The sequence below is a fragment of the Trachemys scripta genome, chromosome 6, assembly GCF_013100865.1.
Source record: "Trachemys scripta elegans isolate TJP31775 chromosome 6, CAS_Tse_1.0, whole genome shotgun sequence".
NCBI lineage: Eukaryota > Metazoa > Chordata > Testudines > Emydidae > Trachemys > Trachemys scripta.
This window is the reverse complement of record NC_048303.1, coordinates 126469091-126490172: the sequence shown is the minus strand read 5'-3', so window position 1 is coordinate 126490172 and position 21082 is coordinate 126469091. Positions and strand designations below refer to the sequence as shown.

Below are 21082 nucleotides of genomic sequence, written 5' to 3'. Positions count from 1 at the left end.
TCCATCCAACTAGAGCTTGACACAAAGTGCAAGTTAAAAATTTATCTAGCGAATAAGAAATGCATCATTCACCATTTTCTAACATAAAAAAATATAAAAATTAAGTAACTTCTTTTAAGTTAAGCAATATACTTGCTTAAATAAATGTGCATAAATACAATGTACCCACCTGGTTAGCAAAAAGAAGCACCACATTTAGTTAAAAGGCTACATTTAGTTGCAATCAATGTTTGAATGGTTACTAACCAATGAAAATCAAGCTTTCTTATGGAAAATAACTAAAATGCAAAACACGATTCAAATTGATTTTTTAAATCAAGGTTTCCTATTTGTTGATTTAAATCATGATTAAAGTCAGTGATTTAAATTAATCCACTCTGAAAAAAGAAGGTGAAATAATGCCAGTAGCCTCAGAACACTGGGGAAAAGTCATACATGAGGTTCAGTGGTGCAGCCTGGCAAAGATATGACTGTCGATGGATAAGTTTGAGAAGGAAAATATTTGTGTCATAAGAAAACATTTGTGTTAAAGCCTCAGATTCCTAGCTACCTAGTGGATAATGATTTCTAATTCACAGTTTTGCTGTGGACAGCATATGAGGAAGCCAGACTGTAATGTCATGTAACACTAAAAAGACTTCAGACTGAATAAGGGTTACCCCCACCAAAAGAGCTAAGCCAGGAAATTAGATACCAACAGCCTCTCCTTCTAAAGAAGGAGAAAGCGAAGACATAATGTTGCCTTCAGTTCTTGTACTGTGTGAACTGAAATCTAGAGATAAACCATTTAATCCTCATGAGGCAAGATTTCACTTCGAGCAGCATTTTAGCTAATTATTGCTTTTATTTTCCCATTATGGAAAGATTACATCTAAATCAGAATCATAACTACAGGAATTTACATTTGGTATCTAGAAAGCTTTACAACAGAACCCCAGAGACAAGTTAAAGGTGACAGATTCTGCAGAAACAGTAGCTTCTTTTAATTTTAACACATCTGTTGAAGATGCAGCAAACAACAAATTGCATTTTACTTTTTTGCTTCCCTAAACAGCCTTACAGAAACTCCATCTGTCTCAAGTTTCAACACAGAATCATACATCAGTCCGGGTTAAGTCAAAGTGCATGCACTCAGGAAGTTTAAAAAAAATCTTTTGATATACCAGACTGAGTTCAAATGTGCAGCAAAACCTGGAATCGCGGAAATTCCGTCTAGTGTCTGATTTCACAGGTCAAGTCTTTGTCTAGCTGGCAGTGTGGCTCAGGATTGAGAGTAACATTCTAATCTCATCTGTTCTATGCTACCTGCTCACTGTGTCCTGTTGGGTAATGTACTGAATTTTTGCATGTCCATTTTATGGTAATAGCTATCAATCCCACAGGGATTTTTGAGTAATAATTAGTTAATATCTGTAACGCACTTGAGCATAAAAAGTACTATTTTAATTTTTTTTTTTTGCCAAATTCAAGTCTTTAAAGTGATTTTTTTTACCTTTGGAGATAAGTAGTACTTATAATAGTACAACTGGAACAGGAGAAACACTGAACTTGTCAAAGTAAGAAGAGCCAAAACCACGTTCTTATTAATTCTCTGCATTAGTCTTCAGGGCTCACTTGATTATTACTTGAAAGCAGCTCAGTCTTTTTCATCTTTTCAGATTGCGTATGACTTCTTTGCTTTTCTGTAAGCAAAGGAAGGTCACTTAGTTTAAGTAAAAAAATACATACAAAATCTGCTTTTTAATAACAAGGTATAACAGTTCTGAAAAGCTAATTGAAACTATAGTAAACTGTGTGAACATAAAGTACTTACAGAAGAAAAAAAGAGTAATGCAAATTATGAGTAAATCCACACGAAATGGGAGCTAATCAGTGAGACTGCTGGGTTTCTAGTCTCATCTTTGAAAAAACATATTTTAAACAAATAAAACCCATTCAAACTATAGCCAATCTAGATGCAATCCTAACTATATAAGCTAGACATCTAGGAAAGCTACTGGAGTGAGAATACCATCAAAGTGCAACTATCATGTTTAATAAGGAACAATCACCTACTGAAGGGGAAGAAATGCCAACTAAATAAGAGAGACTCCCTAAAAAGACTCATTGGCTGGGGAGAGGAACAATTTTCGTATTGAGACCATTTTGTTATTTAAAATATTTAACTATAATGGGAGAAAGAGGAAAAACAGATCCACAACAATCAGAGCAAGAAACCAGGATTAACTGATAGGAAAGAGAACATTTTCCTCTTTTGTGTTTTATTTTTCCTTTCACTTGACCAGAAATTGGGACATCTAATGAGAATGCAGTGAAACTTCATTCTGTGAGAGAAAATCCTGCATTTGAGGAGACACCAGACATTAGAACAGTCATTTACACTGTGATTACATCTCTGATTATGTCTCATGTACTGTGTTGTTCACAGTGATAACATTTGGTTCATTTCCTTTCTTCAATCCTGCTCTTCCTTAGCTAAATAGCTTCCGGTTCCCTGTCCGTATAAGACAGGGGTTCTCAAACTGGGGTCGCGAGTTGTCAGCCTCCACCGCAAACCCCATTTTGCCTCCAGCATTTATAATAGTGTTAAATGTATAAAAAAGTGTTTTTAATTTATAATGGGGGGTGGCACTCAGGAGGCTTGCTATGTGAAAGGGGTCACCAGTACAAAAGTTTGAGAACCACTGATATAAGATATGCATCCGAAGAAGTGGGTTGTAGCCCACGAAAGCTTATGCTCTAATAAATTTGTTAGTCTCTAAGGTGCCACAAGTACTCCTGTTCTTTTTGAGGATACAGACTAACACGGCTGCTACCCTGAAACTGATATAAGATGTTCTTAAAGTAGTACTGATGATGCTAGTCAACCAAACATAAATCAGAGCTTTAAACACAGTGAGTTTGAACACCAATATTTAATAAATAAATAAATAAAATAAATTAATAGAGATATCCCATCTCCTAGAACTGGAAGGGACCTTGAAAGGTCATCCAGTCCAGCCCCCTGCCTTCACTAGCAGGACCAAGTACTGATTTTGCCCCAGATCCCCAAGTGGCCCCCTCAAGGATTGAACTCACAACCCTGGGTTTAGCAGGCCAATGCTCAAACCACTGAGCTATCCCTCCCCCCTACTAATGATAGCAGTAGTAGTAGAACACAACTACCATTCGCAACTACCGAACTACCATTCGGGGGATCAAAGTTTGAAACTCCAGCTCAATCTGTCACTTCTGAGCTGGCATAATTTGGGAAATCTGCTGGGTGGGAAACACCTACAGTTCTTCTCTAGTAAGGCGTTCAGCTACTTTATAAATTGGATTCTATTCTGGCACTAACACCAGCATATAATCAAACAGGGTAGGTCTATACTTACCTCCAGGTCCAGCGGTAAGCAATCGATCTTCTGGGATCGATTTATCGCGTCTTGTCTAGACGCGATAAATCGATCCCAGAAGTGCTCGCCATCAACGCCGGTACTCCTGCTCCGCGAGAAGAGTACGCGGAGTCGATGGGGGAGCCTGCCTGCCGCGTCTGGACCCGCGGTAAGTTCGAACTAAGGTACTTCGACTTCAGCTACGTTATTCACGTAGCTGAAGTCGCGTATCTTAGTTCGAAGTGGGGGGTTAGTGTGGACCAGGTCTATGATATGAAAGCAGTGTCCGATTTCAAAAGTAAAGGATTTGTCTGGTTGGCATAGTGGTCTGAGCTCAGGATAGGGAGTCAAATTCTAATCTCATCTATGTTAGCTACTCACTATGTTTTAGGTAATTTAAGCATGTCAGTTTTATTGTAACAGTTGTAAATAATTCCCCCACCCAAAGTATTCTGAGAGGACTACTTTTTTTTTAAAATCTCATTCTCCTGAAGCATCATGGCGATCAGACACTGGACAGGGAGGGCTAGGACTCTGAGGTAGCACTGAGCATTCTCTCAGGTGGTTGGCTGGCTAGATTTTGCTCACATAGTCAGGGTCTAACTGAGCATCATATGTGGGGTCAGGAAAGAATTTTCCCCCAGATCAGATTAGCAGTTACTGGGGGTGAGGGGATGTCACCTTCCTCTGCAAACTGCGGGTGCAGGTCACTTGCCAAGATTATCTGGCCATATTTCACGTAATCCCTGCCATTGTAAGGGCCTTAGACACTGGTGCACTCTCCTATTCTCTGTCTGGGGCATGTAACAGGCTAGTCTCCTGTGGACTGTAATACTTGGGTCTCATTTTGGTCATCGGTTACTGTGCAGGTACAGTGTAGTGACCTGTGATCTAGAGGTGGTCATATTTGTGGTTTTCAACCTTTTTTTATCTGCAGACCCCTAAAAAATTTCACACGGAGGTGTAGACCCCTTTTGAAATTTTAGACATAATCTGCAGACCCACAGGAGTCCGTGGACCACAGGTTGAAAAGCACTGGACTAGATGATCTCATGGTCCCTTCTTGCCTTAAATTCTATGTTCTGAGGAATAGTTAATCTTTGAAAAGCACTTTAAGCATATTTAAGGTTGCCAACCCTCCTATTTTGGCCAGGAGTCTCTGGGAAGCTACTGAAGCTAATCTGGGAGATTTTAGGCTGCTAGAAAGTCCGGCAGTGCAGCGGGGCTAAGCCAGGCACCCTACCTGCCCTGGTTCTGTGCCGCTCCTGGAAGCGGCCGGCATGTCCAGCAGCTCCTAGCAGGAGGTGCGGCCAGGGGGACTCTGCCCGCTGCCCCAAGCGCCAACTCTGCTGCTCCCATTGGCTGCGAATGGGGAACCGCAGCCAATGGGAGCTGCGGGGGCAGTGCTTACAGGCACAGAGCTGCAGGGCCGCCTGGGAGCTGCTGTTGCTTCTGGGAGCTGTCTGAGGTCAGAGCCTGAACCCCAAGCCCCCTGCCCCAGGTCAGAACCCCCTCCCCCAGCCCATGCCCCCAGCCCCTTCCTGCACCCCACCCCCCTGCTTCAACCCATAGCCCCCTCCCCCCAAACTCCCTGCCCCAGCCCAGTGAGTGCGGGGGCGAGCGAGATTCGGGGGGAAGGGGCCGGGGCCGGTTCTCCCGCAGCTCCTGGGGCCCTGCACCTCCCGCCCCGGCCCGTCGCTCGGAGCCCCCGGGGCGCCGGACCCGGCCAGGACCCCTCCACTCCCGCACGGGCCCCGGGCTGGCGTGGGCAGCCCCCGCCGGCCGCCATTCCGTTACCTGGGCCGCCGCCGCCGCATCTGCCGGGGGCGTGGTTTGCAGCAGCCGTAAAGCGAGTGCCTGCGGCTGGTAGAGCGGTGGGACAGTTTGCGCATGCGCCAGGAAGGGCGCGAGGCCGGCCGCCCGGCGAGCAGGGTGGGCGGGGGCCGTGGGAGCGCTGCACGCGGCTCCGCCAGCACGAGCCTGACGCAGAACGGGGGTTCCTGATGGGCAGCAGGCCCGGGGTAAGCTCGCCTCCCAAACCAGGCGCGCTGGACATGGCCTTTGCCCGCCTCTAGCGAGCCCTGCAGAGCTGCGGAGCCTGTGCGAGCGGCCGGGGATACAGCGTTTGTAGCCGTGCAGGCAGAAGGGCAAGGAGGGGGGTACGCGTGCAAGAGATTGTTTTAGCAGGTACCGGGTACTGCAGAGACTTGGAGGCTAGTCCCTCTCCCCCCGAGTTCTGTAGAGGAGTTTGTTAGCATATGCATTGAACTATTAAACTTAAAGCCTCTGTTAGCAGCTGTATTGTGCTGTTAAGGTGGTGAAGAGTCCGCAGAAGGGCTGGGGGGATGGGAGGTGTTGAAACATCTGATTCATCTGCAGAAGGGAGGTTTTTTATCCACAAAAGCTTATGCGCTAATAAATCTGTTTATCTTTAAGGTGCTACTAGACCCCTTGTTGTTTCGGTGTTTAAACACTGTTTTTGATTCCTGCTCCAACCTCTGGCCTATGAGCATATAATATACCCATGGGATCATTCTAAGCAAATACTGAGGTACTCTGGAGCCTTTGTATTTCCTTGATCCTTTGCAGATGGATTATGAATTGGAGATGGTAAAAAGACTGTTCTAGCACCAGATGTCTGCTGACTTGCTCACAGAGTCAGCAGTCTTTGCTACCTGTGGTATAAGCAACACAGCCCTTGCTTGAGTGGTTTTGTTCTTTCCTCTCCAAATGGCAAAGCCTGTTCCCATTGAACTCAATAGCAAAACTTCTGATTTCAATGGGAACAGGATTTGGCCCCAAGAGATCAGAGAATGTGACTTTGATCAATTGCTTATCTGTCCAGATACATGTTCTGCCAGGCTGATTTTGATTGCTGCTCCTGTATGTCATGCTGAGGAAAATAAAACAAGTTGGCTGTAGTTCTATCAAGATGTACATGACACACACAGTTCTATGCCTGTTTTCTATCAAAGCCAGATAATACATCTTTGCTTTCCTAGAGCTAGGCAGAGAGCAATATTTAGGTCTTGTCTACACTGCCACTTTACAGTGCTGAAACTTTCTCGCTCTGGGGTGTGAAAAAACACACCCTGAGCCATGCAAGTTTCAGTGCTATAAAGTGGTAGTATAGACAGTGCACCACTGCTGATAGCTGTGCTTCCCATGCTGGTAGCTATTCCCCTTGTGGGGATGGGGGTTGTTTTTACAGCACTGGGAGAGTTCTCTCCCAGCACTAGTGCCACAACTACACAGCCACATTGCACCACTTTAATGTTGGTAGTGAACATATACCGTTAGATGAAGGCAAGCTGGCAGAAGCTTAGTGTAGACATAAAGGAGGTACTGTGTATGTTAAGGGAAAGTGGGGCGATTGTCCTTCCTATCCTTTCATTTAAGAAGTTTTCAGTTTGGGGTGCTGCTGGATCCTTAAGGACACCTGGAGTACAGGTGGCACCAGGGGCCCAAAGCATCATTTTACAACTGCATCTGTTAAACAGGCAGGGTTTCACTTTTTGGTCACCTAGGAGATAAGCTCTTTAAGGCTAGGACTGTTATTTACACAGACATGAGCTTGGAACAAAGGCTAGGGCTACAGTCCTTGCCCACCTATTTTTCTATTTATAGGAGAAATATAGAACTGACAGATGAAGTGGGCTAGCTGCCTTTAGTCCATGTCCCTCTCCCCCTCCTCCCCAAAAAAACCCACAAAAACTATATAACAGCTATTTATAGGATGGGTGAAGTAGGCAGCTACAAATGGGAAGGGGAATTGGATAAGCCTTTCTGTGACAGGAGAAAAACTTGCAATGTGCATTTGCCAAGATGCAGATACAAATTGACATCCTATTGCCCCACGTGGTTCTGACAGCTCAAAACAGCAGGAAACCACTTCTACTCCATGCAGCACTGGGTGCAGCTCTCAAACTCTGTATTTAGCAGTTTATGCTATGCTGCTGAAAAACATTAATAAAGTCAGTCTGACATTCAATGAAGAGTGCAGTTTTGCCTGACATTTAAGTAGATTTTTACAGCTATTACAAGGCTCCACCTTGACAGTGTTGAATGTAGCACGTTGAATGCAAGAGTTTATTCATTTTTAATTCAAACTAATGGTTACATCGAAACATCAGGAAAATATATTGAAGAAATAGTATTTAAGACCAGATGAGGGGAAAGAATAGAGAAAAGGTGAAGTAGAATGCTGGAATTCAGAAAAAGGTAACTATAGAATGGTCAGTCATTCTGTTCAGTAGACCATGTATTTTATTAATTACTACAGGTTTTTGATCTAATCCAATACTTGCAGTATAAAATACACACAATGTCTTAATGCTCAAGTAGGAACATCTTTCAACCTAAAGTAAGTTTATATTTCAGCCAAAATAAGATGCTGTCTTCCTCTGGCATGAAAATCAAAAGGAGAAGCTGTGACAAGGGTATTATGCAGCTAATGTTTCAAAATTAATTTATTAATACAAAATGTTTGTAAGATATACACAGTTTGAGTTAAAGACACAGCAAATAAAATACTCTGTGGGCTCTAAGGCACCCCTGTAGTCTTGCTATGACAGGTCTGTTATCTTGGGATACTTTATACAAAGAATGAGGAATGAAGCACTGATTACAGAATACCTGAGGTATTGTCAAAGTAATGTACATGGAAATCAATGTGCAATCTGTAAAGTAAAAATCAATGTGACAATTCAAGATCACCAAGTACACTCAACACATTATGCCACAGCAGGAGCAGTGATTCTAGCTCCATTTATGAAAGGCACATGCAGCAAAAGAGGTGTTAAACAATGGGGGGCAAATGAAAAGCTTTGCCTAATAGTCAGAGATATGCATAAAGCCCACTTCACAGTGCCTGGGAAAACAAAATCCAGACTTCCCCTTCAACAGTCAATAAAATGTTTAGAAAAATCTGAGTGTAGGTGGAAGATCACACTTGAACTAGTCTACCAAGATGATTAAAATCCATGATCTACTATGCTCAGAAGATAGTGGTTTTTTTTTGAAGCTGGATATTTTCCCTATAGCAACCAGTTAGTTTCCTCATCTTGTATGTGCGAGGTGTGAAGGAGCAGTAATTTAGAAAACATGTAGGAAACTGATGTGTATACTTCTGCAGCCTTGTTACACAGGGCACGTACTTATTTTTCCTACTTACAAGCTTTTTTGAAAGACCATGGAAGTAAGTCTAAACTGAAAGTTCAGTCACTGCCCTTTATACCCTATACTTGAAGACAAAAACTTAAGATATGAATGCATGTATGTTATCAACTATCCATTTCCAAAATTAATACCCCTTAACTTCAGTAGATTCACATACTTCCACTACCTTTTTATGCAAATATATTTTTACAGTTTCACTACATTAAAAAAACCTCATATTATGCCCTGTTAACAAACAGAAGTAATGTAATTTACAAAAAGACTAATAGTAAACCCTTAACCAAAAACTTGTAAATATACAGAAATACATTTAAAAAGATAAATCACATCTTTACAAGAAAACTCAAGTTTAGCGACGCCACAACTCCCCTCCTCCCCCCAAAATACTTGAATTTTACAATGGGCCAGGCCATTAGATTACTTACATACTTGGAAACACTGTGCTGATACAAAGAATCTAGCACAGCTCTAACAGGAGCTGTGCCAGCAGCACCATTCAAGAGGGTTGCAAATTTGCCCAATCAAATCAAGTGGTCGAGTAGCCGCCAATAAAATCCACTTGCCAGAGCAGTCTCAGGGTAGTCAGACATTCTTCCTATGTCAACTCATAATGAAGCTGCAGCTAGTACGTTACCTTTGCTGACAATGTACCTAACAATAGCACCCAAGATGCTATGCAATACCATTCATATACTTTTACTTTGCACAAATTTAAAAAGCAGATCCGCAAGATGTTAGCGCAAAGAAATCATAATCTAAGAAAAAAATCTGAAGTGCTTAAGGCAGTTCCTCATCTCCATATTCTATTTACAAAAAAAGGAGACTGTTAGCAGCAAAAATCCAGCACTTGTGCATTAACTACTGTAGAGTAACTTCAAACTTTAAGGGCAAAATAACCCATACATTATTCTTTAGAACAGCTATATCTTTCATATCAAAATAAGCCTCGTGCAGCATAAGTCACAGTACTAAATACTTCAGCTTGTTTCAAACTAAGATACCATAATAGTTTGGGGGGGGGTGAGGGGGGAGAAGGGGAGATTTCAATTGTCTACATCTTGTAGATAATCAAGTGTGCCTTGCAGGTTTCCTTACAATTTGCTAAAATATGTTCAAGTAAATTATGTATCTGCATTCAATTTTTGGGTTTGACTCAATGGTTACTGTTTTTTCCCCCCTTATGTGTTTACTTTGTGTAAAAGTAAGTGTATGCTACAAGTTAAGGAAAACTTAGCAGGAACTGTAGCTAACTATCCCATATTGAAAAGTTAGAGCTGGACAGATAGGAACAGAAACTAACCTTTATTACCATCAATTTAAGAGTCTCAAAATAGAAACAAAGCTTACACCTCCCTTCGAAATCACAATTTTGAGCCCCATCCTGCATGCCTCACTCCCTCAATTCACTGGACATTCATGAATGCTCATGTTGCTGCATTAAGGACCTGATTCTCCAAAAGATGAAGGTAATTAGGATGATGGCTTTACTAAGACAACATGGACTGTCCCAGAGTAGGACGATAAGCTGATTCAGATGTTATTGAGCTCATTTAGCACAAAACCATTCACCAATCATTTGGCATTGTTTTCAGTTTTGTACATTTAAATTGGACAAGAAATGCAGCAAAGGAGAGAAAACATACTGGAAGCTGTTTTCTTCCTCTCTCCCCACAGAAAAGATTTGTATAACCATATTATAAAGCCTGAAAAATAAGCCATGAGAAAATGTTCAATTCAGATATGGAACTGAATACCAAAAAAGGTAATCAGCTTATCCTCAGTTTCTTAAAAAGGAGTAGCAAATGCTGTGCAACACCACTGGAGATCATGGGCCAAATTCAACTATGTATAAAACAGATTAAATACATCTGATTTTGCCTGTGATCTCCAAAGTTGTTGCATGAGATTTCTTCACTCTACTTTCCTTCAAGAGGAAGACCTGAAGTGCTCCTAAACTTAGATGAAGGTCTCTGTTTCCAGGGACTGAATGTGCAGAGTGCAAATCGTCCCCTCCCCATATCCCCCAGTTCAACTCCCAAGAAGGGAGGCATTTCACCACAGCCACCAGCATTATGCTTGTAGAAAAGTCTTAGTGTGACTGCACCATAAGAGACCTTTAATTATAGAACTAAAATCGGTCACAATATTGTCCATCATCTGCAGGTCATTTTGTGGGACCCCTGACTAGAATAGGAAGGGAAATTGATTAAAAGTGGCTAAGAGATTTAACACTAGTACAAAACTTTGAGACTTTAATACTAAAATGTTTTCTCTTAGCTCTCTCCATTAATATGAATAATTTTGCTACTATATGCAAAGGTTTGCTGCTAAGGATATTCTCTAGCTAGTCACTAGATATTCTCTACAAGATCTCCAATTAGCAACTGGTTGCCTCAATAGGGAGAAGTACACGGAGAGCAGACATCCATATGAAATTGCTGTGGGAGGGGTCTGAATCGGTTCCATTTATAAAACAAAATCCCTTATACTGAAGAGTGATTCTATTATTTGTTAAAAACTGAGCGCAGCATATGTCTCTCCCAGAGCAGTATAAGAACCATAAACAGACTTTGTAAAGATTGCTAATCTAGATTGCTTTTTATAAAGGAGTACAAACCATTAAAGTAAGAGGAGGAGGAGGAGGGCTGGTGCAGTGGTCTAGTAACAGTTTCAAGGGAGAAATCCAGGGCTGGAAAAAGTAGACACAGTCAGTCCCATTAAAGGGGTGAGAGGAGGAAACTCAGCATTGTTTAGTGACCACCTCTAGTCAGCACAACCAGAATTATTTCATTCTGGAGATCGCAGTCAGTAAGGAAAGAGTTGCTTGGGGAGCCTTTCAGATGGGACAGTGCATTTAAAAAGGTAAGAGAGCTTGAGGGGGTTCAGAATTTAAAAAATTCAGAGCTTTCAAAAGATACACAAAGTGGTCCTACCCATTTAAATTATGCTCTTGTATTTTTAAGCTCCTAGTAGCTTTCCAGTTTTGCAATCTCATTCCATTTAGACAACGTTTTGCTAGTGAGTAGTTCTTACTATTCACCATTTACTTATGTTAGAAGTGATACAGGTGGGGTTCAGCAGTAAGTGATGTGCTGCCCAGTCTAACTTTAGAGATATTCATATGCCTTGCTTTTTTGAAAGGAGCAAGAGTGCATATAGTAGATGAAGTACGATAAACTGATCTGCTACATTAATGTGCATGAATACTATGTAATTTAGTGAAATTAGTGGTACTATTTCTTCATTAAAATGAATGTAATGTCATAAGTGCAACATAGCCCAACACTCATTCTATCTACTAAGCTTTATCTTAGCTGCATTCTTGAAGTCTTAAAACACCTCCTCACCACCACCATCTTTGCATGTTTACACACTTCAAACTCATTAGAAAACTTTAAGTTATATAAATCTGGTTGAAACAGGACAAAAATCTTATTTAAACTGCATATTAAAAACAAGACACTTAAATATAGAAAGCATGGAAGCACTTTAAAGCCTACCCGTACTCCAAGCTGAATGCTTAAAAAAGTAATCGAATATAGCTGAAAGCTTATTAAGGGTAACATTGGGGAAAGTGCGCTATTATGCATATCTCCCCAATAATCTAAGTAGAGGGCTCACACAGTAAAGATCAGGAATGCTCTGAAAACACTGGTGTAAAATTGATGTGAAGTCTTCATTTTCACTAAAGTGATGCAGGATTACTGAGCTCGTGTTCTAACTATGAATAGCCTATAAAAGTATACTCAGCACTGTGCCCATTTAGACAACTAAAGACCACCCCGAAATGATGCACTATTTATTCAACTAATACCAGAGGGTAGCCAACCTGTGTCAAAATCACATTAGCTACTCTAGGAGAACATCTCAAGTCTCAAACTTGCATCATGCCATATCTGTATGTGGAAATTTGAGGGACTGGTTTCTTCAGAGGGTCACATATTTAAAGCTTCCATTTAGGACCTCAAAACGGACTCCTTTTCAGGATGAGGAAACAAGGAGTGAAAAAGTGAGTAGTAGTAAGTGCTTTTCAAACTAAGATCATACCTGCCATGTGCAGTTATACTGAAATGATCAAGTATCTAATACAATCAAATTCAGTCTAATATACAAGCGCATAGCTACAGCTCCTGACTTCCCCATCCAAAACATCAAAAAAAGTCAGACTCGCTTTCTATCTGGCTCTCTGGATTCACAGTACATTTCTGCTAATGCTTCAGCCCAGAACCTTTGCACTATTGGTGCCCAGGCCTTAAAGCAGCAGTGGGTAGCAAAGCCAGTTAATCCATTGCTCACAAGCTCCTGTGAATAGCAGCTGCACAGAAAAACCCACTCAGAAACAGGAGTATAGCATCTAAAGAGACATTATTGGGTAACATTGGTTAGGCTGCTAGCTGAACCACTCAATCCATTTTCACTCTTCTGGAGCGTTTTCACAGCACTTGGCACCTGCAGTCCAGTAGTCAATGCAAGTCCGCCACACCAGACCTAGAAGATAAACCATTACACAAAGCTACAATGAGTCAATGTTTCAAAGCCAGTAAAATCCATTTCCCCCATCCACACACATTTTCAAATGCAAAATTAAAGATGAACTTTACATCCTAAAACTACAGTTGTCCCTTTCAAGAGACACCCACTTCCTACTCTTCAGTCGATGTACTGGATGGGGAATTCTACTCAAAATAACCTTCAAGTGTCTATGAGAGGCACTGCCTAGTACACAGTGATGTCTTGATGTAGATTGTCAGAGGGGACAGAGAGTTAAAGCATAAAAATCAAAAATGATTTCCTTCAGGGATTTAAGGAAAGACGACCCAGTAAGTGGGATAAAATACAACATGGTTTTACCAAACGTAGATTGTACCAGACCAACCAGATCTCTAAGATATTGATTTTTCAGACAAACGAAATTCAGTAGATCTACTCTACCTGGATTTCAATAAGGTATTTGACAGAGTTTCATGTGGGAGAAGATGGGGATTGATACGAGAATTGAAAGGTGGGTATGGAACAGGTTAAAGAATCATGACAACAGGTGATACAGAAAGGTGACCTGTCAGACTGGGGGAAGGTTACTAGCAATGTTCTTCAGGGATCTGTTTTGGGACCAATCTTATTTAACATTTTCATTAATGACCTTGACACAAAGTGGATGAGCGCTAATAAAAAGGTTGCCCATGCGATCTTAATTTTGCCCCTTTGTGCATCCACCCTGTGTACTGAATAATGCAGAGGCCCTAAAAGAAAAAGGGATAATACACCTCTACCGTGATGGAACATGGTAAAGCAGCGGGGAGCCCTGGGCCCTTTAAAACGCCGCCCGAGCCCCGCTGCTTTACCACATTATATCTGAATTCATGTGGAGCCCCAGGCCCTTTAAATCCCCGCCCCAGCAGCTGGGCTTGGGCCGTGATTTAAAGGGCCCGGGGCTCCCTGTAGCAGCTGGAGCACCAGGCCCTTTAAATCACCACTGGGGAAGCTGGTCCAGTCTGGCACGCTGAACCGCTCTTGCCCGTACGCCGTACCTGATCGTACCTCTGGATAGAACGCAGTGAGATTTTTTTGGCTCCCAAGGACCACATTATATCAGGGTAGAGGTATATATTGAGAGACTGTGCATATGCATTATGATATGAAGGGGAAGAATTTAAGGATGCCTGTGCAACCTCACTTCTGTTATTTCTTACCTTGAGTGTTTGACTGCAACTTAAATCTTTTTGTAATGCCCTTCTTTTTAAAAAAAAATTTATATAAAGGAGTGAACAAGTGTTAGTGTGCAACTAGCTCCCCTTCCTAGCCCCCCACAAAATCCCACAACACATTCTGACAGGGTTTGAATCTTCAATATTGCATCACAGATAGCAACCCTGTCCTGTAGCTCAAGAGGTAGGAATCCCAGAGGAAGGGTTGACCAAAGTCCAGGTGCTTGATGTGGGAAGCCCAGACAAGTCCAGCTGTCCCCCTTTACATGATGCGAGTTGGAACTGCTGCCCTATGTGGTTCCCCCAGCCTGTCTCCTCTCCCACTACTGCTCAGGGATGCTCAGCCAGTCTCCTCTCCCACTACTGCTACTCTGCCAGCTCCTAGAAGTGTGCTCTGCTGCCCAAACTAGATACCTAGCATGCTGGGTTATTTTGGCAGGCAAGAAGGGAAACTGATTTAAGCTTTTGTTGAGATATAAACTTAACAGACTTCCCCTGCTGCACAATGAAGGGCTACCACAAACAAAAGAGGAGAGCTTCTCAAAGAAAATGCTCACAAGAATCCCATATGCCAAGTGTTAGGCAACCAAAACAGAGGTCAAAACATATCAGTGCTAAAAATAGAAGTAAAGTTAATTGGGTACTGACCATGAAACCTGGTAGTAGTGGTTGGGTAAATTTTGTTTTGAAGGTGTATAACAATTGCTTTGAACTTGCATTATAAAATGAGAGCTGACCTGAAAGAGAAAAGCAGGTTTTAAAAATTGCTAACATCAAGTTTCATATATATACACACAAGAAGATATAAATCCAAAACTGGTCTGAACAATGAAGGACCAGAGCCCCAGAAGAGGATACAAAGTGACAGGTACCACTCAGGCAGTCAGCATACTGCAAATGTCAGCAAGAAATTTGTTACTCTTCATTCCTGGAATTTGGAGCAGTATGATATGGGTTTTATATGTGTAGTTCATAAGTTCTTATACCTGCTATTGTCAGGAGTTGCTTCGAGAAGTTGGTACTTGATCGAAAAGCCATCTCTTATGAAGTTAAAGGAATTTCAATTAGTGCCATATAGTCCACTTCCTTATTTCAGCAAACAATCAAATACTACCCTCTTTACAGAGCTTTGTGTTAGCCTGGTTACCTTATTGCATAGAAAAGGTCACCACCACCTGTGAGTGGCCAAAGAGTACAGTACAGATCTTACAGCAGCAGCTGTCCAAAATATCTGTGGCAGCATTGCAAAGTAAGGGCTGAGAAGGCAATGCAAGTCAGTTCACAGAACTTGCAACGAAAGAAAAAGCCCAGGAAGCCTCTAAGTTTAGTTTTATTCTAGTGGTAGTTTCCATAGTACTTGTCGTCTAGACAGTATTTTAAAAAAAAGTTTTATTTTATTCCTCTTTCCATTTGAGAAATAGCTAAAGTCATCTTTTGGTTAATCCAAGTTCATCAGGATATCTGAAAATGGGACAACTACTGGAAGACAGTGGTTTAATGGTAATATGTTGTAAATCACTGCTTTTCTGTTCATAACCCTTCAAGTACTTATTTATCAAGTAGGTTGTGAGAGGTAGGACAAGGTGTATGTCTATTTCTTAGTTCCATATTTGCTGAATGTTTTCACCATTTTTCAGAAGTCTCCCCTCACACATTATATCCAGACTTTTTAAAATCTGTGATACAGAAAAGTGTCCAGTGTTCATAACTCTGGTTTTCAAATGGAGCCAAGTAATTTGACAGTTATGTACAGTACCTTCGCGTCTCTCTCAATATGGTCTCCCTCCTCACCATGAAAAGGCAGATTAGTGTTGCTCCTAGGTTGAATCCTAATATATTTCCACAACATTTACAGTATTACATACTTCTGCAATTTGGTAGTACCCAGCCATTACTAAATTTCAATCTATGAAGTCCACAATAATATAAAGTTACCTCCATCAAAGTCACAGTACACTCCTATTCTGTCCGGAACAGTCATATCTAGGGCTTTGGCTTTATTATTGTGCTTTGCAGCAAAGGTGGTTTGTAGCCAGTTGTTGACATGGATACACCAGCTTGTGTTAGTCTTTCCCAGTTGATCAAATTTTCCCAGATTTTTATACGCTACTCCCACACTGTAGGATTTGCAGTCCTTCTGGGCTCTCACCTCCCAGTAGTGCTGTCCACTTTCAATAGCAGTGTCTCCTGTAACAGATCACAGATGTAGGGGTTTTTTTGGTTTTATAGACTTCCCACTGGGCAAAACAATGAAGCATACTCAAGAAATAATTGCAAGACTTAGATGTTGTAGACAGTGAACCTTGTGGAAACAGACCAAAATCCAATAAATTTAAGACTATTAGAAACCTTGTGTATATTCATCACATTCAGTTAAGGTGGAACAGAGGCTTTTTCTGCTCTCTACCGAAGATAGGTAATTTAACAGAATGCTGTATTTAACAAAAATAGTGCACCTTGATGCTATCACAGTTGGCACATTAGAAAATGTCATTAAGCAGAAGTATTTTAGCTATCTTTTGGATAACCTTACAATAAAAGACTACTTCTCAAATGCTAGAATTTCCTGCATACATAAGTATCTTCAGTCCCTGAATGAGCACAAGGACCTCTGCACAGATCTAAAGGAGAATCTAGAGTACAGATCCCCCAGCCTGGGAAGTCATTGTCAGAAAAACCTTGGGATTACAAGCTACAAATTCTCTCCTGATGGAAACCCAGATCTACAGTAACTCCTCACTTACTGTCCTCCCGCTTAACGTTGTTTCGAAGTTATGTTGCTGCTCCGTTAGGGAACATACTCGTTTAAAGTTGTGCAATGCTCCCTTATAACGTCGTTTGGCTGACTTTACAAGGGAGCATTGCACGAGTTCCTCTTCTCCGCCTCCTCCCCCTCCCTGCGCTTCCCTCCAGCCGGCTTTGAAAGGGAAAGCACCGCTTCTCTCCGGCCGCTGGCTGCGCGGCTGCCCCTGCTCCTCCTGAGTCCTCCGGCCCATGCTCGCAGGACCGCATTCCGAAAGGGGCCCTGCAGCCCCTGCGTTCCAGGTAGCCCTGCCTGCGGGGAGGAGGGGGGGCAGCTCCCAGAATCACGGCCATGGGGGCGGTGTCATGCTGCACAGAACCACCTGCACATTCCCTTCACCAAACAGGAGCTGCCCCTCCAGCCTGCCCCAGCCTCCTCCCGCATCCCCACCCTGAGCGCCCTCCCACACCTTAACTCCCTCCCAGACCCTGCACCCCTAGCCCTGAGCCCCTGAGGTAAGCCAGGGGCACCTCCCCACCACAATACAGTACTGTACAGTATATAATGCCTTTTGTCTGCCCCAAAAATGTTTTCCTTGGAATCTAACCCCCCGCATTTACATTAAATCTAATGGGAAAACTGGATTTAACATTGTTTCACTTAAAGTTGCATTTTTCAGGAACATAACTACGTTAAGTGAGGAGTTAGTGTTGAGCAAGGGTAGATACAGTAAGTAAGCATTAAAGCAAAAAATTCACCCTACCCAACACTGTGTATGATTCACCAGTAAAGCGATCTCTGCTGCCCCTTATCGATGGTGACCTCGAACTAACAGAAGTCCTCTTTGGAGATGGTGTGCCACTTCTATAAAACAACAAACAAAATAATTTGCACGCCAGTATGGGGACGTTTATAGACCAGTCAAATAATCGACAGGAAGTTTTATTTCTCTTGCAGGATACAGATTAGTTTATGTGAGTCATGCCTGAAGTGTTAAGTGCTTGTGTTACAATTTCAAGTGGCATGCTGGACCAGCCATTAGCTGCACTATAAACTCTTCTATATAGAAATGAGCTAATGATCATGCACAAGGAGGGCTGACTGAGAGGAAAGAAAATGAAAAGCAAACAAAAAAAGATTTAATGAAAATGAGGTAGTGAAGAGGAAAGCCAGGAGCAGCTGAACAAGTGAATGAGAGGAGAATAAAATCAAAATTTAGAATTTAAATGAGTCATTTGTCATTCAAATTATATGCAAGAGGTAAATAAGTTTTCCCCAATTTCTTGTAGAAACCTAAAAAGTTTTGATTGCCATTTTCCAACATCAAAATTTGTAAGTAACTAATCAACACGGCACGTCACTTTTTATTGATATTCAGGTGTATAGTGAAGCATGAGAAAGTCTTGACGTTCATCACAACACAGCCTGGAACGTCATTGCAATTGTTAAAGCTGCTTGCAGAAAAAAGTAGCAGGTCTATACCCCCATTATTAAATCCTATGGGCACTTTATTATATTTTTAGAGACGTTTAAGAATCCAAGAGGCAAACAATGCTACAGAAAAACTGAAGAGAATCTTTTAAAGGAGATATTAAAGATCTAAAAAAGCATTTTACTATACAACGTAATGGGCCTGATGCTAGTATTTCTGTAAATACTAAATACAAGTTGGTGTGCTGAATTTCAATAGATGACAGAGGTGGAAAAAGCTAGCTGAGATTCAGCAGCTCAATAAATTCTTTTAATGCATTTAAACCAACTACTTATAAAGCAATGTTCTTCCACTCAAGAATGATGATCAGACCAAAAAAATGCAAGGGAGTAGATATGGTCTACTTCTTGTTACCATATTGGAGAAGCCGTTAAAGGTTGTTAAATATATTAACGAATGTACCCCTCGGACTTGTAGTGAGAAAGTACTCAGCAGTCCTATGAAATAGAACCTCTTAAACAAAAAAAGTCCTCATAGGGCATTTTTCAGGTAAGACCAAGGAAGGCCTATGTTCTCTAATCAGACTTCAAAAGAAGAAAGTTCTCCAGAAAGAACAGGGCAGGGTCAAATTGTGTTTTGGTTTACAGCTTTTTATCCCTCTTTACTGAAGGAATCAGTTGGGTGGGAACCAATATTTTAGAAAGAATTTAGTTAGACTAAACATTTTACTGTTCTTTAGGTAAGCCCCACACCACAACAACTCTAGTAATTTAGGCCTAGACAGAACATTTGAGGTGGTTATCTCCACCTAAAGCAGTGGTTCCCAAACTGGGGTTTGTGAACCCCAGGGGAGGGGGTGGGGGGGGGAGGTTCACCAAATGTTACAGGGGCTCTCGGAAAAAAATTCCCTAATGGCGGACAGAGCTCTCCGTAGGGATCCCGGACAGCACGGGGATAGCAGCCTGGAGCCTTGGGGGCTTCCAAGAGCTAAGCAGATCAAAGCAAGCATTTCTATCACACTGAGGAGATGGAAAGGGAGGTGGATATTTTTTGCTGTTTTTAAAATTAACTAGGCAGCTAGTATTGTTTTTAAAGTTATTATGAAGAACAAATTTAAGCTTTGTTGTAACTTGCATTGTTCGCCTGGACTGCTCAAGACCTGAATGCTTGTGTAGGAGGAACTCTGAGTTGTCTTCTTAAATATCTTCCTGCTGTTTCACGTCTGATACTCCTTGATGAAACATAGGAATCAGAGGTGCCAGTACGGGGAGAAGGGGGCGGCGGGGGGAGGGGCTTTAAAAAAATCTTAAAATTTTTACCCTGGGAATTATTTCTAATCTATATTGAAAAGATAACATCCTTTTTAACTGTAACGTCACTGTGTAATATCAGCGTGATGGAATACTGTTTCTCGAGTGCATGCCTATAGTCAAGGTTCCAGCATTTAACTGTTCAGAGAGACAAATTACAGTATTTTGCAAGACAGATTAGTAGTGTTCTCAAATTGTGCTAAAATACTTGGTCATGTCTCCTGACCGGATTATAGTTTAGATACACCTTAAGAAGCAGACTTTAAATTTGCCAGATTGTAGGATGTCATAGCAGCTCCTAAACTGCTTGCAAAAAGAGGAACAAGGTGGGTGGGATAGTCTTTTATTGGACCTACTTCTATTGGTGAAAGAGACAAGTTTTTGAGCTACAGACCTCTTCAAGCCTGTCTTTCACCCACAGAAGTTGGTCCAATAAAAATATTACCTCACCAGCCTTGTCCCTCTAATACCCTGAGAGCAACATGGCTACAATACTGCAAGAAGAGGGTATAAAATAGGATAACAGTACTTTAAAAGCAGCATGTAACAGTTTCAAAGCAAGCCGAATGAAACATTAAGGCTTATGATAAACAGGAATAAAAAAGTAGCAGTTTACTTACCGAAAGAAAAGGAAATAAGTGAAAGCATGAAAAACAGCAAAGCCAAGAATTAAAGCACATTTTCAGAGGGGAAAACAATATCCACTGCAACACTCCATCCTGCTCCATGTACGCCACTGCTGAGAAGTTATCTGCTTCTGTTTTCTATCAGAAGCAAGACCTTAGATTTTCCTTTTAGATGATTTTCCAGCAAGGTATGCAGAAAGTGACATGGTCATTTAGAGACTTATCATTTGACAAAAAAGGTAGCATACTAAAAGCAGACATTTTGCAAGTTGGGATTTTTCCTCCACTCAATTTAAAACAAGTTACTCCAAACATTGAAAACATGCTACTTCTTTATTTTTGGGGGGGGGGGGGGGGGGGAAGTCTGTAAATGACCATTTCATCCAATGGTTTGACCTTCTCCACTTGACTCCAACAGCCTTTAACAGTTCACACAGTAACCTTTACTACCTTGGAGAAAGACAAGTAAATAAGGTAGTGTATTTTTAAACAATTAAGCTGTCCTTTTCACAAAAACTAGCAATCAGAGGAGTAAGTCTGGGATAAAATGGGCACAAGTTTGTTAGCATATCACTTGCTACTGGGCCTTCTTCAAATTTTATTCTAATGCAGTCTTGGAAAGACGGTCCAGAACAGAAGGTGGGGCAGTAGCTTCTCCCAAGCCATCAGCACTAAGAACCAGAAAGCTTGTCTAATAGCTTCTCCTGGAATGGA

At 41.6% G+C, this 21082-nt stretch overlaps 2 protein-coding genes across 7 annotated transcripts in view; both read right to left on the bottom strand.

Moving 5' to 3' along the window:
* The window catches only part of FKTN (fukutin), a 30803-nt gene extending 25590 nt beyond the window's left edge, over positions 1-5213 (bottom strand). For 3 of the 4 annotated variants that reach the window (XM_034773917.1, XM_034773921.1, XM_034773920.1), the window contains exons 1-2: positions 5172-5213; positions 1493-1682 (exon numbers count right to left, since the gene is read on the bottom strand). In XM_034773917.1, coding sequence (XP_034629808.1) covers positions 1493-1597 — 105 coding nt within the window. In that variant the 5' untranslated portion in view covers positions 1598-1682; positions 5172-5213. Of the gene's footprint in view, positions 1-1492; positions 1683-4617; positions 4853-5171 lie in introns of those variants that run through there. The other variant, XM_034773918.1, reaches the window with a different exon arrangement.
* Positions 5214-7816: 2603 nt separating this feature from the next.
* The window catches only part of FSD1L (fibronectin type III and SPRY domain containing 1 like), a 66993-nt gene continuing 53727 nt past the window's right edge, over positions 7817-21082 (bottom strand). For all 3 annotated transcript variants that reach the window (XM_034773914.1, XM_034773916.1, XM_034773915.1), the window contains exons 11-14: positions 17764-17864; positions 16193-16444; positions 14906-14994; positions 7817-13040 (exon numbers count right to left, since the gene is read on the bottom strand). In XM_034773914.1, the coding sequence (XP_034629805.1) occupies positions 12918-13040; positions 14906-14994; positions 16193-16444; positions 17764-17864 (565 nt within the window). In that variant the 3' untranslated portion in view covers positions 7817-12917. The remainder of the gene's footprint in view (positions 13041-14905; positions 14995-16192; positions 16445-17763; positions 17865-21082) is intronic.